Here is a 12,457-nt window from a genome sequence, read left to right as displayed (position 1 = left end):
GGTGTCCCCAGGGGTTTGGGGATGTCCCCAGGGGTCTGGGGGTGTCCCCAGGGGTTTGGGGTGTCCCCAGGGGTGTCCCCAGGGGTCTGAGGTGTCCCCAGGGGTTTGGGGGTGTCCCCAGGGGTCTGGGGGTGTCCTCAGGGGTCTGGGGGTGTCCCCAGGGGTTTGGGGATGTCCCCAGGGGTTTGGGGATGTCCCCAGGGGTTTGGGGGTGTCCCCAGGGGTTTGGGGGTGTCCCCAGGGGTGTCCCCAGGGGTTTGGGGGTGTCCCCAGGGGTCTGGGGGTGTCCCCAGGGGTTTGGGGTGCCCCCAGGGGTCTGAGGTGTCCCCAGGGATCTGGGGGTGTCCCCAGGGGTTTGGGGGTGTCCCCAGGGGTCTGAGGTGTCCCCAGGGGTTTGGGGGTGCCCCCAGGGGTTTGGGGGTGTCCCCAGGGGTTTGGGGGTGTCCCCAGGGGTCTGGGGGTGTCCCCAGGGGTTTGGGGGTGTCCTCAGGGGTCTGGGGGTGTCCCTAGAGGTCTGGGGGTGTCCCCAGGGGTCTGGGGGTGTCCCCAGGGATCTGGGGGTGCCCCCAGGGGTGTTCCCAGGGCTTTGGGGTGCCCCCAGCCCCAGCAGCTGTGGTTTCCTGTGCTGGGGAGGGGTCTCACTCACCCCCCTGTGCCCCCAGCGTGGTGGGCACGGAGGAGCGCATCCCCATCCCGCTGATGGATTACATCCTCAACGTGGTGAGCGAGGCCCAGCGCCGTCCCTGGGGGTCCCCACGGCTCCTGCCCCCCTCCCCAGGGGCTGCAGAGCCCCCCTGACCCCCTTTTTCCCCAGATGAAGTTCGTGGAGTCCATCCTGAGCAACAACACCACGGACGATCACTGCCAGGAGTTCGTGGCCCAGCGGGGGCTGCGCCCGCTCGTCACCATCCTGGGGCTGCCCAACCTGCCCGTGGATTTCCCCACCTCTGCAGCGTGCCAGGCTGTGGCTGGGGTCTGCAAATCCATCCTGGTACGGGCTGGGGGCTGGGAACGTGTCCTGGGGGCTGGAAATGTGTCCTGGTACGGGCTGGGGGGCTGGAAATGTGTCCTGGGGGGCTGGAAATGCGTCCTGGGGGTCTGCAAATCCATCCTGGTACGGGCTGGGGGCTGGAAATTATCCTGGGGGGCTGGAAATGTGTCCTGGGGGCTGCAAATCCATCCTGGGGCTGCCCAACCTGCCCGTGGATTTCCCCACCTCGGCAGCGTGCCAGGCTGTGGCTGGGGTCTGCAAATCCATCCTGGTACGGCCTGGGGGCTGGAAATCATCCTGGGGGGCTGGAAATGCGTCCTGGGGGGTTGGAAATGTGTCCTGGGGGGCTGGAAATCCATTCTGGTACGGGCTGGGGGCTGCAAATGTGTCCTGGGGGGCTGGAAATGTGTCCTGGGGGGCTGCAAATCCATCCTGGGGGGCTGCAAATCCATCCTGGTACGGGCTGGGGGGCTGGAAATCATCCTGGGGGGCTGGAAATCATCCTGGGGGGCTGCAAATCCATCCTGGTACGGGCTGGGGGCTGGAAACGCGTCCTGGGGGTCTGGAAATGCGTCCTGGGGGGCTGCAAATCCATCCTGGTACGGGCTGGGGGCTGCAAATGTGTCCTGGGGGGCTGGAAATGTGTCCTGGGGGGCTGCAAATCCATCCTGGTACGGGCTGGGGGGCTGGAAATGTGTCCTGGGGGGTTGGAAATGTGTCCTGGGGGGCTGGGAATGCGTCCTAGGGGTCTGCAAATCCATCCTGGGGGGCTGAAAATCCATCCTGGGGTCTGCAAATCCATCCTGGTACAGACCCAGATGATGCCCTCTGTCCCCCCAGACGCTGTCCCACGAGCCCAAGGTGCTGCAGGAGGGGCTGGTGACCCCTCAATGTCCCCTCAATGTCCCCTCAATGTCCCCTCAATGTCCTCCCAGTGTCCCCAATGTCCCCCCAATGTCCCTTCAATGTCCCCAGACCCTGTCCCACGAGCCCAAGGTGCTGCAGGAGGGGCTGGTGACCCATCAGTGTCCCCTCAATGTCCCCCCAGTGTCCCCAATGTCCCCTCAATGTCCCCAATGTCCCCCCAGACGCTGTCCCACGAGCCCAAGGTGCTGCAGGAGGGGCTGGTGACCCCTCAATGTCCCCCCAATGTCCCCAATGTCCCTCCAGACCCTGTCCCACGAGCCCAAGGTGCTGCAGGAGGGGCTGGTGACCCCTCAATGTCCCCTCAATGTCCCCTCAATGTCCCCCCAGACCCTGTCCCACGAGCCCAAGGTGCTGCAGGAGGGTTCAGGGTCCCCTCAATGTCCCCCCAATGTCCCCTCAATGTCCCCTCAATGTCCCCAGACGCTGTCCCACGAGCCCAAGGTGCTGCAGGAGGGGCTGGTGACCCCTCAGTGACCCCAGTGTCCCCTCAGTGTCCCCTCAATGTCCCCTCAATGTCCCCAATGTCCCCCCAGACCCTGTCCCACGAGCCCAAGGTGCTGCAGGAGGGGCTGGTGAGCCCTCAATGTCCCCAGTGTCCTCTCAATGTCCCCTCAATGTCCCCAGACCCTGTCCCACGAGCCCAAGGTGCTGCAGGAGGGGCTGGTGACCCCCTAATGTCCCCTCAATGTCCCCAATGTCCCCCCAGACCCTGTCCCACAAGCCCAAGGTGCTGCAGGAGGGTTCAGGGTCCCCTCAATGTCCCCTCAATGTCCCCCCAATGTCCCCAGACCCTGTCCCACGAGCCCAAGGTGCTGCAGGAGGGGCTGGTGACCCCTCAATGTCCCCTCAATGTCCCCTCAATGTCCCCAGACGCTGTCCCACGAGCCCAAGGTGCTGCAGGAGGGGCTGGTGACCCCTCAATGTCCCCTCAATGTCCCCCCAATGTCCCCCCAGACCCTGTCCCACGAGCCCAAGGTGCTGCAGGAGGGGCTGGTGACCCCTCAATGTCCCCCCAATGTCCCCTCAATGTCCCCTCAATGTCCCCAGACGCTGTCCCACGAGCCCAAGGTGCTGCAGGAGGGTTCAGGGTCCCCTCAATGTCCCCTCAATGTCCCCAATGTCCCCTCAATGTCCCCTCAGTGTCCCCCCAGACCCTGTCCCATGAGCCCAAGGTGCTGCAGGAGGGGCTGGTGACCCCTCAGTGTCCCCAATGTCCCCTCAATGTCCCCTCAATGTCCCCCCAGACCCTGTCCCACGAGCCCAAGGTGCTGCAGGAGGGGCTGGTGACCCCTCAGTGTCCCCTCAATGTCCCCTCAATGTCCCCAGACGCTGTCCCACGAGCCCAAGGTGCTGCAGGAGGGTTCAGGGTCCCCTCAATGTCCCCTCAATGTCCCCAATGTCCCCCCAGACGCTGTCCCACGAGCCCAAGGTGCTGCAGGAGGGGCTGGTGACCCCTCAATGTCCCCTCAATGTCCCCTCAATGTCCCCAATGTCCCCCCAGACGCTGTCCCACGAGCCCAAGGTGCTGCAGGAGGGGCTGGTGACCCCTCAATGTCCCCAGTGTCCCCTCAATGTCCCCAATGTCCCCCCAGACCCTGTCCCACGAGCCCAAGGTGCTGCAGGAGGGGCTGGTGACCCCTCAATGTCCCCAATGTCCCCAATGTCCCCCCAGACGCTGTCCCACGAGCCCAAGGTGCTGCAGGAGGGGCTGGTGACCCCTCAGTGTCCCCTCAATGTCCCCTCAATGTCCCCAGACCCTGTCCCACGAGCCCAAGGTGCTGCAGGAGGGTTCAGTGTCCCCTCAATGTCCCCAATGTCCCCCCAGACGCTGTCCCACGAGCCCAAGGTGCTGCAGGAGGGGCTGGTGCAGCTGGAGGCGGTGCTGTCGGCGCTGGAGCCGCTGCACCGGCCCATCGAGGCTCCGGGGGGCTCGGTGCTGCTGCGGGAGCTGGCGGCCGCGGGGGCCGTGGCCGATGCCACCCTGTCAGCCCAGGCCACCCCCCTGCTGCACGCGCTGACCGCCGCCCACGCCTTCATCATGATGTTCGTGCACACCTGCAGGGTGGGACAGGTGAGTGGGGAGGGGCTGGGGGGGGTTTCAGGGGGGTTTGGAGGTGTGGGGAGGGGTTTGGGGGGGTTTGAGTGGGGTTTGGGGGGGTTTGGGTGGGTTTCAGTGGGGTTTGGGGGGGTTTGAATTGGGTTTGGGGACATAGGGTGGGGTTTGGGGGGGTTTGAGTGGGGTTTGGGGGGGTTTCATTGGGGTTTGGGGTTGTGGGATGGGGTTTGGGGGGTGTGGGGAGGGGTTTGGGGGGGTTTGGGGGGGTTTGAGTGGGGTTTGGGGGGGTTTCATTGGGGTTTCGGGTTGTGGGATGGGGTTTGGGGGGTGTGGGGAGGGGTTTGGAGGAGTGGGGAGGGGTTTGGGGGGTGTGAGGAGGGGTTTTTGGGGGTTTGAGTGGGTTTTGGGGGGGTTTGGGGGGATTTGAATGGGGTTTGAGGGGGTTTGAATTGGGTTTGGGGGGGTTTCAGTGGGTTTGGGGGGGTTTCAGTGGGGTTTGGGGGGGTTTGAATTGGGTTTGGGGGCATGGGGAGGGGTTTGGGGGGTGTGGGGAGGGGTTTGGGGGGGTTTGAGTGGGTTTTGGGGGGTTTGGATTGGGTTTTGGGGGATTGGAAAGGGGTTTGAGGCTTTGGGGAGGTTTTAATGATGTTTAGGGGGTTTGAGTGGGGTTTTGGGGGGTTTGGATTGGGTTTGGGGGGGTTTGAATTGGGTTTGGGGGGGTTTCAGTGGGGTTTGAATGGGGTTTGGGGGGTGTGGGGAGGGGTTTGGGGGGGTTTCAGTGGGTTTTGGGGGGTTTGAATTGGGTTTGGGGGGTTTGAATTGGGTTTGGGGGTCTGGGATGGGTTTGGGGGGGTTTGAATGGGGTTTGGGGGGGTTTCAGTGGGGTTTGGGGGGTTTGAATTGGGTTTGGGGGGGTTTGAATTGGGTTTGGGGGGGTTTGAATGGGGTTTGGGGGTCTGGGATGGGGTTTGGGGGGGTTTCAGTGGGGTTTGGGGGGGTTTGGAGTGGGTTTTGGGGGATTGGAAAGGGGTTTGAGGGCTTTGGGAGGTTTGAATGGTGTTTAGGGGGTTTTGAATGGGGTTTGGGGGACTCAAAAGGGATTTTGGGTCCTTCCAAATCATTTTGGGGGCAGCTCTGGGGGTTTGGGGGAGCTTTGGAGGGGTCTCAGGGGGTTTTGGGGTCCCGCTGTCCCCCCAGAGCGAGATCAGGGCCATCTCCGTGAACCAGTGGGGGTCCCAGCTGGGGCTGAGCGTGCTGGGCAAGCTGAGCCAGCTGTACTGCTCCCTGGTGTGGGAGAGCACCGTGCTGCTGTCCCTCTGCACCCCAAACAGGTACTGGGAGCACTGGGAGGGCACTGGAGCAGCACTGGGGCACTGGGAGCACTGGGAGGGCACTGGGAGCACTGGGAGCAGCACTGGGGGCACTGGGAGCACTGGGAGCACTGGGAGCACTGGGCTGAGCCAGCTGTACTGCTCCCTGGTGTGGGAGAGCACCGTGCTGCTGTCCCTCTGCACCCAAACAGGTACTGGGAGCACTGGGGGGGTACTGGAGCACTGGAGCAGCACTGGGGGGCACTGGGAGCACTGGGAGCAGCACTGGGGGCACTGGGAGGGCACTGGGAGCACTGGCTGAGCCAGCTGTACTGCTCCCTGGTGTGGGAGAGCACCGTGCTGCTGTCCCTCTGCACCCCAAACAGGTACTGGGAGCACTGGGAGGGCACTGGGAGCACTGGGATGGCACTGGAGGCACTGGGAGGGGCACTGGGAGGCACTGGGCAGCACTGGCAGCACTGGAGCAGCACTGGGATGGCACTGGGCAGCACTGGGCAGCACTGGGCAGCACTGGGATGGCACTGGCAGCACTGGGATGGCACTGGGCAGCACTGGGCAGCACTGGGAGGCACTGGGCAGCACTGGGAGGCACTGGGAGCACTGGGATGGCACCGGGGGGCTCAGCAGCGGGCAGGAGCTGCCCCCAGCCCCCCCAGCCCCGTGCCCCCGTGCCCCCCCAGCCTCCCCCCGGGCTGTGAGTTCGGCCAGGCCGACATGCAGAAACTGGTGCCCAAAGAGGAGAAAACGGCCCCCAGCCCCCCCCAGGGCGCCGCAGGCCAGGTACGGCTGGGGAGGGGTCTCTGGGGGGCTGAGGGGCTGGGGAGGGGTCTCTGGGGGGCTGGGAGGGGCCTGGGGGCTGGGGAGGGGGCTGGGGGCTGGGAGGGGTCTCTGGGGGGCTGGGGAGGGGCTGGGGGGGCTGGGAGGGTCTCTGGGGGGCTGGGGAGGGGCTCTGGGGGGCTGGGAGGGGTCTCTGGGGGCTGGGAGGGGGCTGGGGGGGCTGGGAGGGGTCTCTGGGGGGCTGGGAGGGGTCTCTGGGGGGCTGGGGAGGGGGCTGGGGGGGCTGGAGGGGTCTCTGGGGGGCTGGGGAGGGGGCTGGGGGGGCTGGGGAGGGGGCTCTGGAGGGGTTTTATGGGGACTTTATGGGGGACTGGGGGGTTAATGGGGGTCTGGGGCTTTTGGGAGGTTTTGGGGGGGCTTTATGGGGGTCTGGGGGTCTTTATGGGGATTTTGGAGGAGTTGGGGGGGGTGGGTAAGGGTCAGTTTTGGGGGGTCTCTGGTTAAGGGTCAGTTTTGGGGGGGTCTCTGGGTTAAGCTCAGTTTGGGGGGGTCTCTGGGTAAGGGTCAGTTTTGGGGATCAAGGGTCAGTTTTGGGGGGGGTCTCTGGGTTAAGGGTCAGTTTTGGGGGTCAAGGGTCAGTTTTTGGGGGGTCTCTGGTAAGGGTCAGTTTTGGGGGTCAAGGGTCAGTTTTGGGGGGGTCTCTGGGTAAGGGTCAGTTTTGGGGGGTCAAGGGTCAGTTTTGGGGGGTCTCTGGGTTAAGCTCAGTTTTGGGGGGGTCTCTGGGTTAAGGGTCAGTTTTGGGGGGTCAAGGGTCAGTTTTGGGGGGGTCTCTGGGTAAGGGTCAGTTTTGGGGGGTCAAGGGGTCAGTTTTGGGGGGTCAGGGGTCAGTTTGGGGGGGTCTCTGGGGGTCTCTCACCCCCATCCCCCCCAGAGGCCGAGGCGGAGGCTCCGGGCCCCGCGGGGGGGGCAGGGGGCAGTGACCCCCCCCCGGCTGGGGGCTCCTGGAGGGGATGGGGCTGGAGGGGGAGCCCCTGGCCCCGATGGAGACGGACGAGCCCAGCGGGAGTGACCCCAAAGCCAAGGCCAAGATCACCCCGGCCATGGCCGCCCGCATCAAACAGATCAAACCCTGCTCTCGGGTGAGGAGGGGCTAAAAGGGGATGGGGACCCCCAAAAACGGGATGGGGACCCCAAAAACGGGATGGGGGAGCACAAAAACGGGATGGGGACCCCAAAAACGGGATGGGGACCCCCAAAAACGGGATGGGGACCCCCAAAAACGGGATGGGGACCGCCAAAAACGGGATGGGGGAGCACAGAAACGGGATGGGGACCCCCAAAAATGGGATGGGGACCCCCAAAAATGGGATGGGGGAGCCCAAAAACGGGATGGGGGATCCCAAAAATGGGATGGGGGAGCCCAAAAACGGGATGGGGACCCCAAAAACGGGATGGGGACCCCCAAAAACGGATGGGGGAGCCCAAAAACGGGATGGGGGACCCCAAAAACGGATGGGGACCCCCAAAAACGGGATGGGGACCCCAAAAACGGGATGGGGGAGCCCAAAAACGGGATGGGGACCCCCAAAAACGGGATGGGGACCCCCAAAAATGGGATGGGGGACCCCCAAAACGGGATGGGGACCCCCAAAAACGGGATGGGGACCCCCAAAAACGGGATGGGGGCCCCAAAAAATGGGCTGGGGGACCCCAAAAACGGGATGGGGGGGGGTCCCCACCCCGGGGGTCTCACCCCTGTCCCCTGAGGTCTCCTGGTGTTCCCCCTGGGATCTCACCGTGTCCCCCCATCTCTCCCTGTGTCCCCCCATCTCTCCCTGTGTCCCCCCATCTCTCCCTGTGTCCCTCCTTGTCCCCTGGTGTCCCCCTTGTCCCCCTGTGTCACCCCTTTTTCCCCCTGTGTCCGCTCTGTGTCCCTCCCGTGTCACCTGGTGTCCCCCCGTGTCCCCTTTGGGATCTCACTGTGTCCCCCCATGTCCCCTGGTGTCCCCCCTGTGTCCCCCCCATGTCCCCCCCCGTGTCCCCTTTGGGGTCTCACTGTGTCCCCCTGTGTCCCCCCATGTCCCCGGTGTCCCCCCCCTGTGTCCCCCCATGTCCCCGGTGTCCCCCCCCGGTGTCCCCCATGTCCCCCCCCATGTCCCCTGGTGTCCCCCCCATGTCCCCCCCCCATGTCCCCTGGTGTCCCCCCCATGTCCCCCCATGTCCCTCCATGTCCCCTCCCGTGTCCCCCCGTGTCCCCCCCATGTCCCCCCCCATGTCCCCCCCATGTCCCCCCATGTCCCCTGGTGTCCCCCCATGTCCCCCATTGTCCCCCCCCATGTCCCCCCATGTTCCCCCAATTTCTCCCCATGTCCCCCCCATGTCCCCCCCATGTCCCCTGGTGTCCCCCCCATGTCCCCCATTTCTCCCTGTGTCCCCTGGTGTTCCCTCCCTGTGTCCCCCCCATGTCCCCCCATGTCCCCCCCCTGGTGTCCCCCCATGTCCCCCCCATGTCCCCCCATTTCTCCCCGTGTCCCCCCCATGTCCCCTGGTGTCCCCCCCATGTCCCCCCATGTCCGCTGGTGTCCCCCTGGTGTCCCCCCCATGTCCCCCCGTTGTCCCCCCCCCGTGTCCCCCTGTTGTCCCCCCCCCCCGTTGTCCCCCCCATGTCTCCCCCATGTCCCCTGGTGTCCCCCCGTGTCCCCTTTGGGATCTCACCGTGTCCCCCCTATGTCCCTCTGTGTCCCCCTGTGGTGTCCCCCCATGTCCCCCCCATGTCCCCCGGTGTCCCCTGGTGTCCCCTCTGTGTCCCCCCATGTCCCCCCCCATGTCCCCCATGTTCCCCCCAATTTCTCCCCATGTCCCCCCCATGTCCCCCCCATGTCCCCCCGTTGTCCCCCGCTGTCCCCGCAGCCTCCTCTCGTCTGGGCCGGGCTCTGGCCGAGCTCTTTGGGCTGCTGGTGAAGCTCTGCGTGGGCTCCCCGGTGCGGCAGCGCCGGAGTCACCACGCGGCCGCCGCCGCCCCCGCGCCCCACGGCAGCCGCCCGCGCCACGGCCTCGGCGCTCACCCGGCTGCTCACCAAGGGACTGAGCTGGCAACCGCCGCCGTACACACCCACACCGCGGTTCCGGTGAGCACCGGCACTACACCGGGACTGACTACACCGGGACTACACCGGGGCTACACCGGGATGGGGATGGGATGGGGATTGGGATTGGGATGGGGATTGGGATTGGGATGGGAGTGGGAATGGGGATGGAATTGGGGCTGGGAATGGGATTGGGATTGGGGATGGGATGGGAAACAGGGATTGGGGATGGGAATGGGGATGGGATGGGAATGGGAACGGGACTGGGGATGGGATTGGGATTGGGGATGGGAAACAGGGATGGGAATGGGGATGGGAAACAGGGATGGGAATGGGAACAGGATTGGGAATGGAAGGGTGACGGGAATGGGGATGGGATTGGGCTGGGAATGGGATTAGGGGTGAGGATGGGATGGGAACAGGGATGGGATTGGGGATGGGGATGGGGATTGGGATGGGATTGAGGATGAGGATGGGATGGGAACAGGAACGGGATTGGGGATGAGAACGGGAACAGGAATGGGGATGGAATGGGATGGGATTGGGATGGGAACAGGAATGGGGATGGGTTGGGAACAGGAACGGATTGGGGATGAGAACAGGAATGGGGATGGGATTAGGGGTGAGGATGGGATGGGATTGGGGCTGGGAATGGGGATGGAATGGGATGGGGTTGGGATGGGAACAGGAATGGGATGGGATTGGGATGGGATGGGATGGGATTGAGGTGCTGTGGGCAGTGCCTGGTTCTGGTTCCGTGGGCAGTGCCCGGTTCCGGTTCTGGTTCCGGTTCTGGTTCCGGTGCTGTGGGCAGTGCCTGGTTCTGGTTCCGGTTCTGGTTCCGGTTCTGGTTCCGGTTCTGGTTGCGGTGCCGTGGGCAGTGCCCGGTTCCGGTGCCGGTTCTGGTTCCGGTTCTGGTTCTGGTGCCTGTTCTGGTTGCGGTTCCGCGGGCGCTGAGCTCCCCCCGTGCCCCCCAGGCTGACGTTCTTCATCTGCTCGGTGGGGTTCACGTCCCCCATGCTCTTCGACGAGCGCAAGTTCCCGTATCACCTGATGCTGCAGAAATTCCTCTGCTCCGGCGGCCACAACGCCCCTCTTCGAGTGAGCTGGACACTCACCGGACACTGGACATGGACACTGGACACTGACCGGACACTGACCAGACACTGGACACTGACTGGACACTGACTGGACACCGACACGGGCACTGGACAGGGACACGGACACTGGACATTGGACACTGGACACTGACTGGACACTGACTGGACACTGGACACTGACCGGACACTGACTGGACACTCACTGGACATTAGGACACTGGACACTGGACACAGACTGGACACTGACTGGACACTGGACATTGGACACTGGACACGGACATGGACACTGGACGTGGACACGGACACTGGACACTGGACATGGACACGGACACTGACCAGACACTGGACAGGGACCGGACACTGGACATTGGACACTGGACACTGGACACTGGACATGGACACTGGACACTGACTGGATGCCGCCACCTCCATCTCCCCTCCTGTGGGTGGGGGGTGATGCTCCCCTGACCTTGGGGTCCCTCCCCACACCCCAAATCCCCCCCAGACCCCAAATCCCCCCCAGACCCCAAATCCCCCCAGACCCTTTAACCCATCACTCCCCAGATCCCCCCCAGACCCTTTAACCCATCACTCCCCAGACCCCAAATCCCCCCAGACCCTTTAACCCATCACTCCCCTGACCCCAAATCCCCCCAGACCCTTTAACCCATCACTCCCCACACCCCAGATCCCCCCAGACCCTTTAACCCATCACTCCCCAGATCCCCCCAGACCCTTTAACCATCACTCCCCTGACCCAAATCCCCCCAGACCCTTTAACCCATCACTCCCAGACCCCAAATCCCCCCCAGACCCTTTAACCCATCACTCCCAGACCCCGGGGGTCCCTCCCAACGCCCCCAATCCTTTTCCCCTTCCAGGACCTTTAACTGGGCGCTGTCCATGGGGGGCAAGGTGCCGGTGGGGGAGGGCCTGGAGCACCCCGACCTCCCCGACGGCACCGGGGAGTTCCTGGACGCGTGGCTGATGCTGGTGGAGAAGATGGTGAACCCCAGCACGGTGCTGGAGTCGCCCCACGCGCTCCCCGCCAAGGGACCCCCCCACGGACACCCCCCCTTCAGCGCCCTGCGCTTCCTGGTGGTCACCCAGAAGGTGGGGAGGGGGAAACTGGGGGGGTTTGGGAATTATTGGGGATGGGGGATGGGGAATTGGGGGGGAATTGGGAATTTGGGGAGGGAATGGGAATTGGGGATGGGGGAAATTGGGAATTGGGGGGAGGAAATTGGGAATTGGGGGAAGGAAATTGGGGATGGGGGATTGGGAACTGGGGGGAATTGGGAATTGGGGGAGAAAATTGGGGATTGAGGAAATTGGGAATTGGGGATGGGGGAAATTGGGAATTGGGGGGAATTGGGGATTGAGGAAATTGGGAATTGGGGATGGGGGAAATTGGGAATTGGGGGAAGGAAATTGGGGATGGGGGATTGGGAACTGGGGGGAATTGGGAATTGGGGGAGAAAATTGGGGAGGGAATGGGAATTGGGGATGGGGGAAATTGGGAATTGGGGGGAGGAAATTGGGAATTGGGGGAAGGAAATTGGGGATGGGGGATTGGGAACTGGGGGGGAATTGGGAATTGGGGGAGAAAATTGGGGATTAAGGAAATTGGGGATGGGGGATTGGGAACTGGGGGGAATTGGGAATTTGGGGAGAAAATTGGGGAGGGAATGGGAATTGGGGATGGGGAAACTGGGAATTGGGAAGGAATTTGGGATTGAGGAAATTGGGGATGGGGGGGAGGAAATTGGGGATGGGGGGGATTGGGAATTGGGGGGGGGAATTGGGGATGGGGGAAACTGGGATTGGGGGGAGGAAATTGGGGATGGGGGGATTGGGAATTGGGAAGGAATTGGGGGGAATTGGGGATGGGGGAAATTGGGAATTGGGAGGAATTGGGGGGAATTGGGGATGGGGGAAACTGGGAATTGGGGGGAATTGGGGATTGAGGAAATTGGGAATTGGGGGGAGGAAATTGGGAATTGGGGGAGGAAATTGGGGATGGGGGATTGGGAATTGGGAAGGAATTGGGGGGAATTGGGGATGGGGGAAATTGGGAATTGGGGGGAGGAAATTGGGAATTGGGGGAAGGAAATTGGGGATGGGGGGATTGGGAATTGGGAGGGAATTGGGGATTGAGGAAATTGGGAATTGGGGGGAGGAAATTGGGA

General features: G+C 63.7%; 1 protein-coding gene across 1 annotated transcript in view; it reads left to right on the top strand.

Annotated features, from left to right (window-relative positions):
• The window catches only part of LOC131574482 (E3 ubiquitin-protein ligase HUWE1-like), a gene marked incomplete at its 5' end in the record, with an annotated part of 28,931 nt that extends 21,695 nt beyond the window's left edge, over positions 1-7,236 (top strand). The window contains 6 exons of the mRNA XM_058828952.1: positions 663-720; positions 815-991; positions 3,744-3,989; positions 5,172-5,305; positions 5,986-6,085; positions 7,090-7,236. Of these exons, the coding sequence (XP_058684935.1) occupies positions 663-720; positions 815-991; positions 3,744-3,989; positions 5,172-5,305; positions 5,986-6,085; positions 7,090-7,236 (862 nt within the window). The remainder of the gene's footprint in view (positions 1-662; positions 721-814; positions 992-3,743; positions 3,990-5,171; positions 5,306-5,985; positions 6,086-7,089) is intronic.
• Between the last annotated feature and the right edge of the window lie 5,221 nt (positions 7,237-12,457).

The sequence above is a fragment of the Poecile atricapillus genome, unplaced genomic scaffold (genome assembly GCF_030490865.1).
Source record: "Poecile atricapillus isolate bPoeAtr1 unplaced genomic scaffold, bPoeAtr1.hap1 scaffold_345, whole genome shotgun sequence".
NCBI lineage: Eukaryota > Metazoa > Chordata > Aves > Passeriformes > Paridae > Poecile > Poecile atricapillus.
The sequence above is the reverse complement of the archived record's forward strand: the minus strand, read 5'-3'. Positions and strand labels throughout refer to the sequence as shown.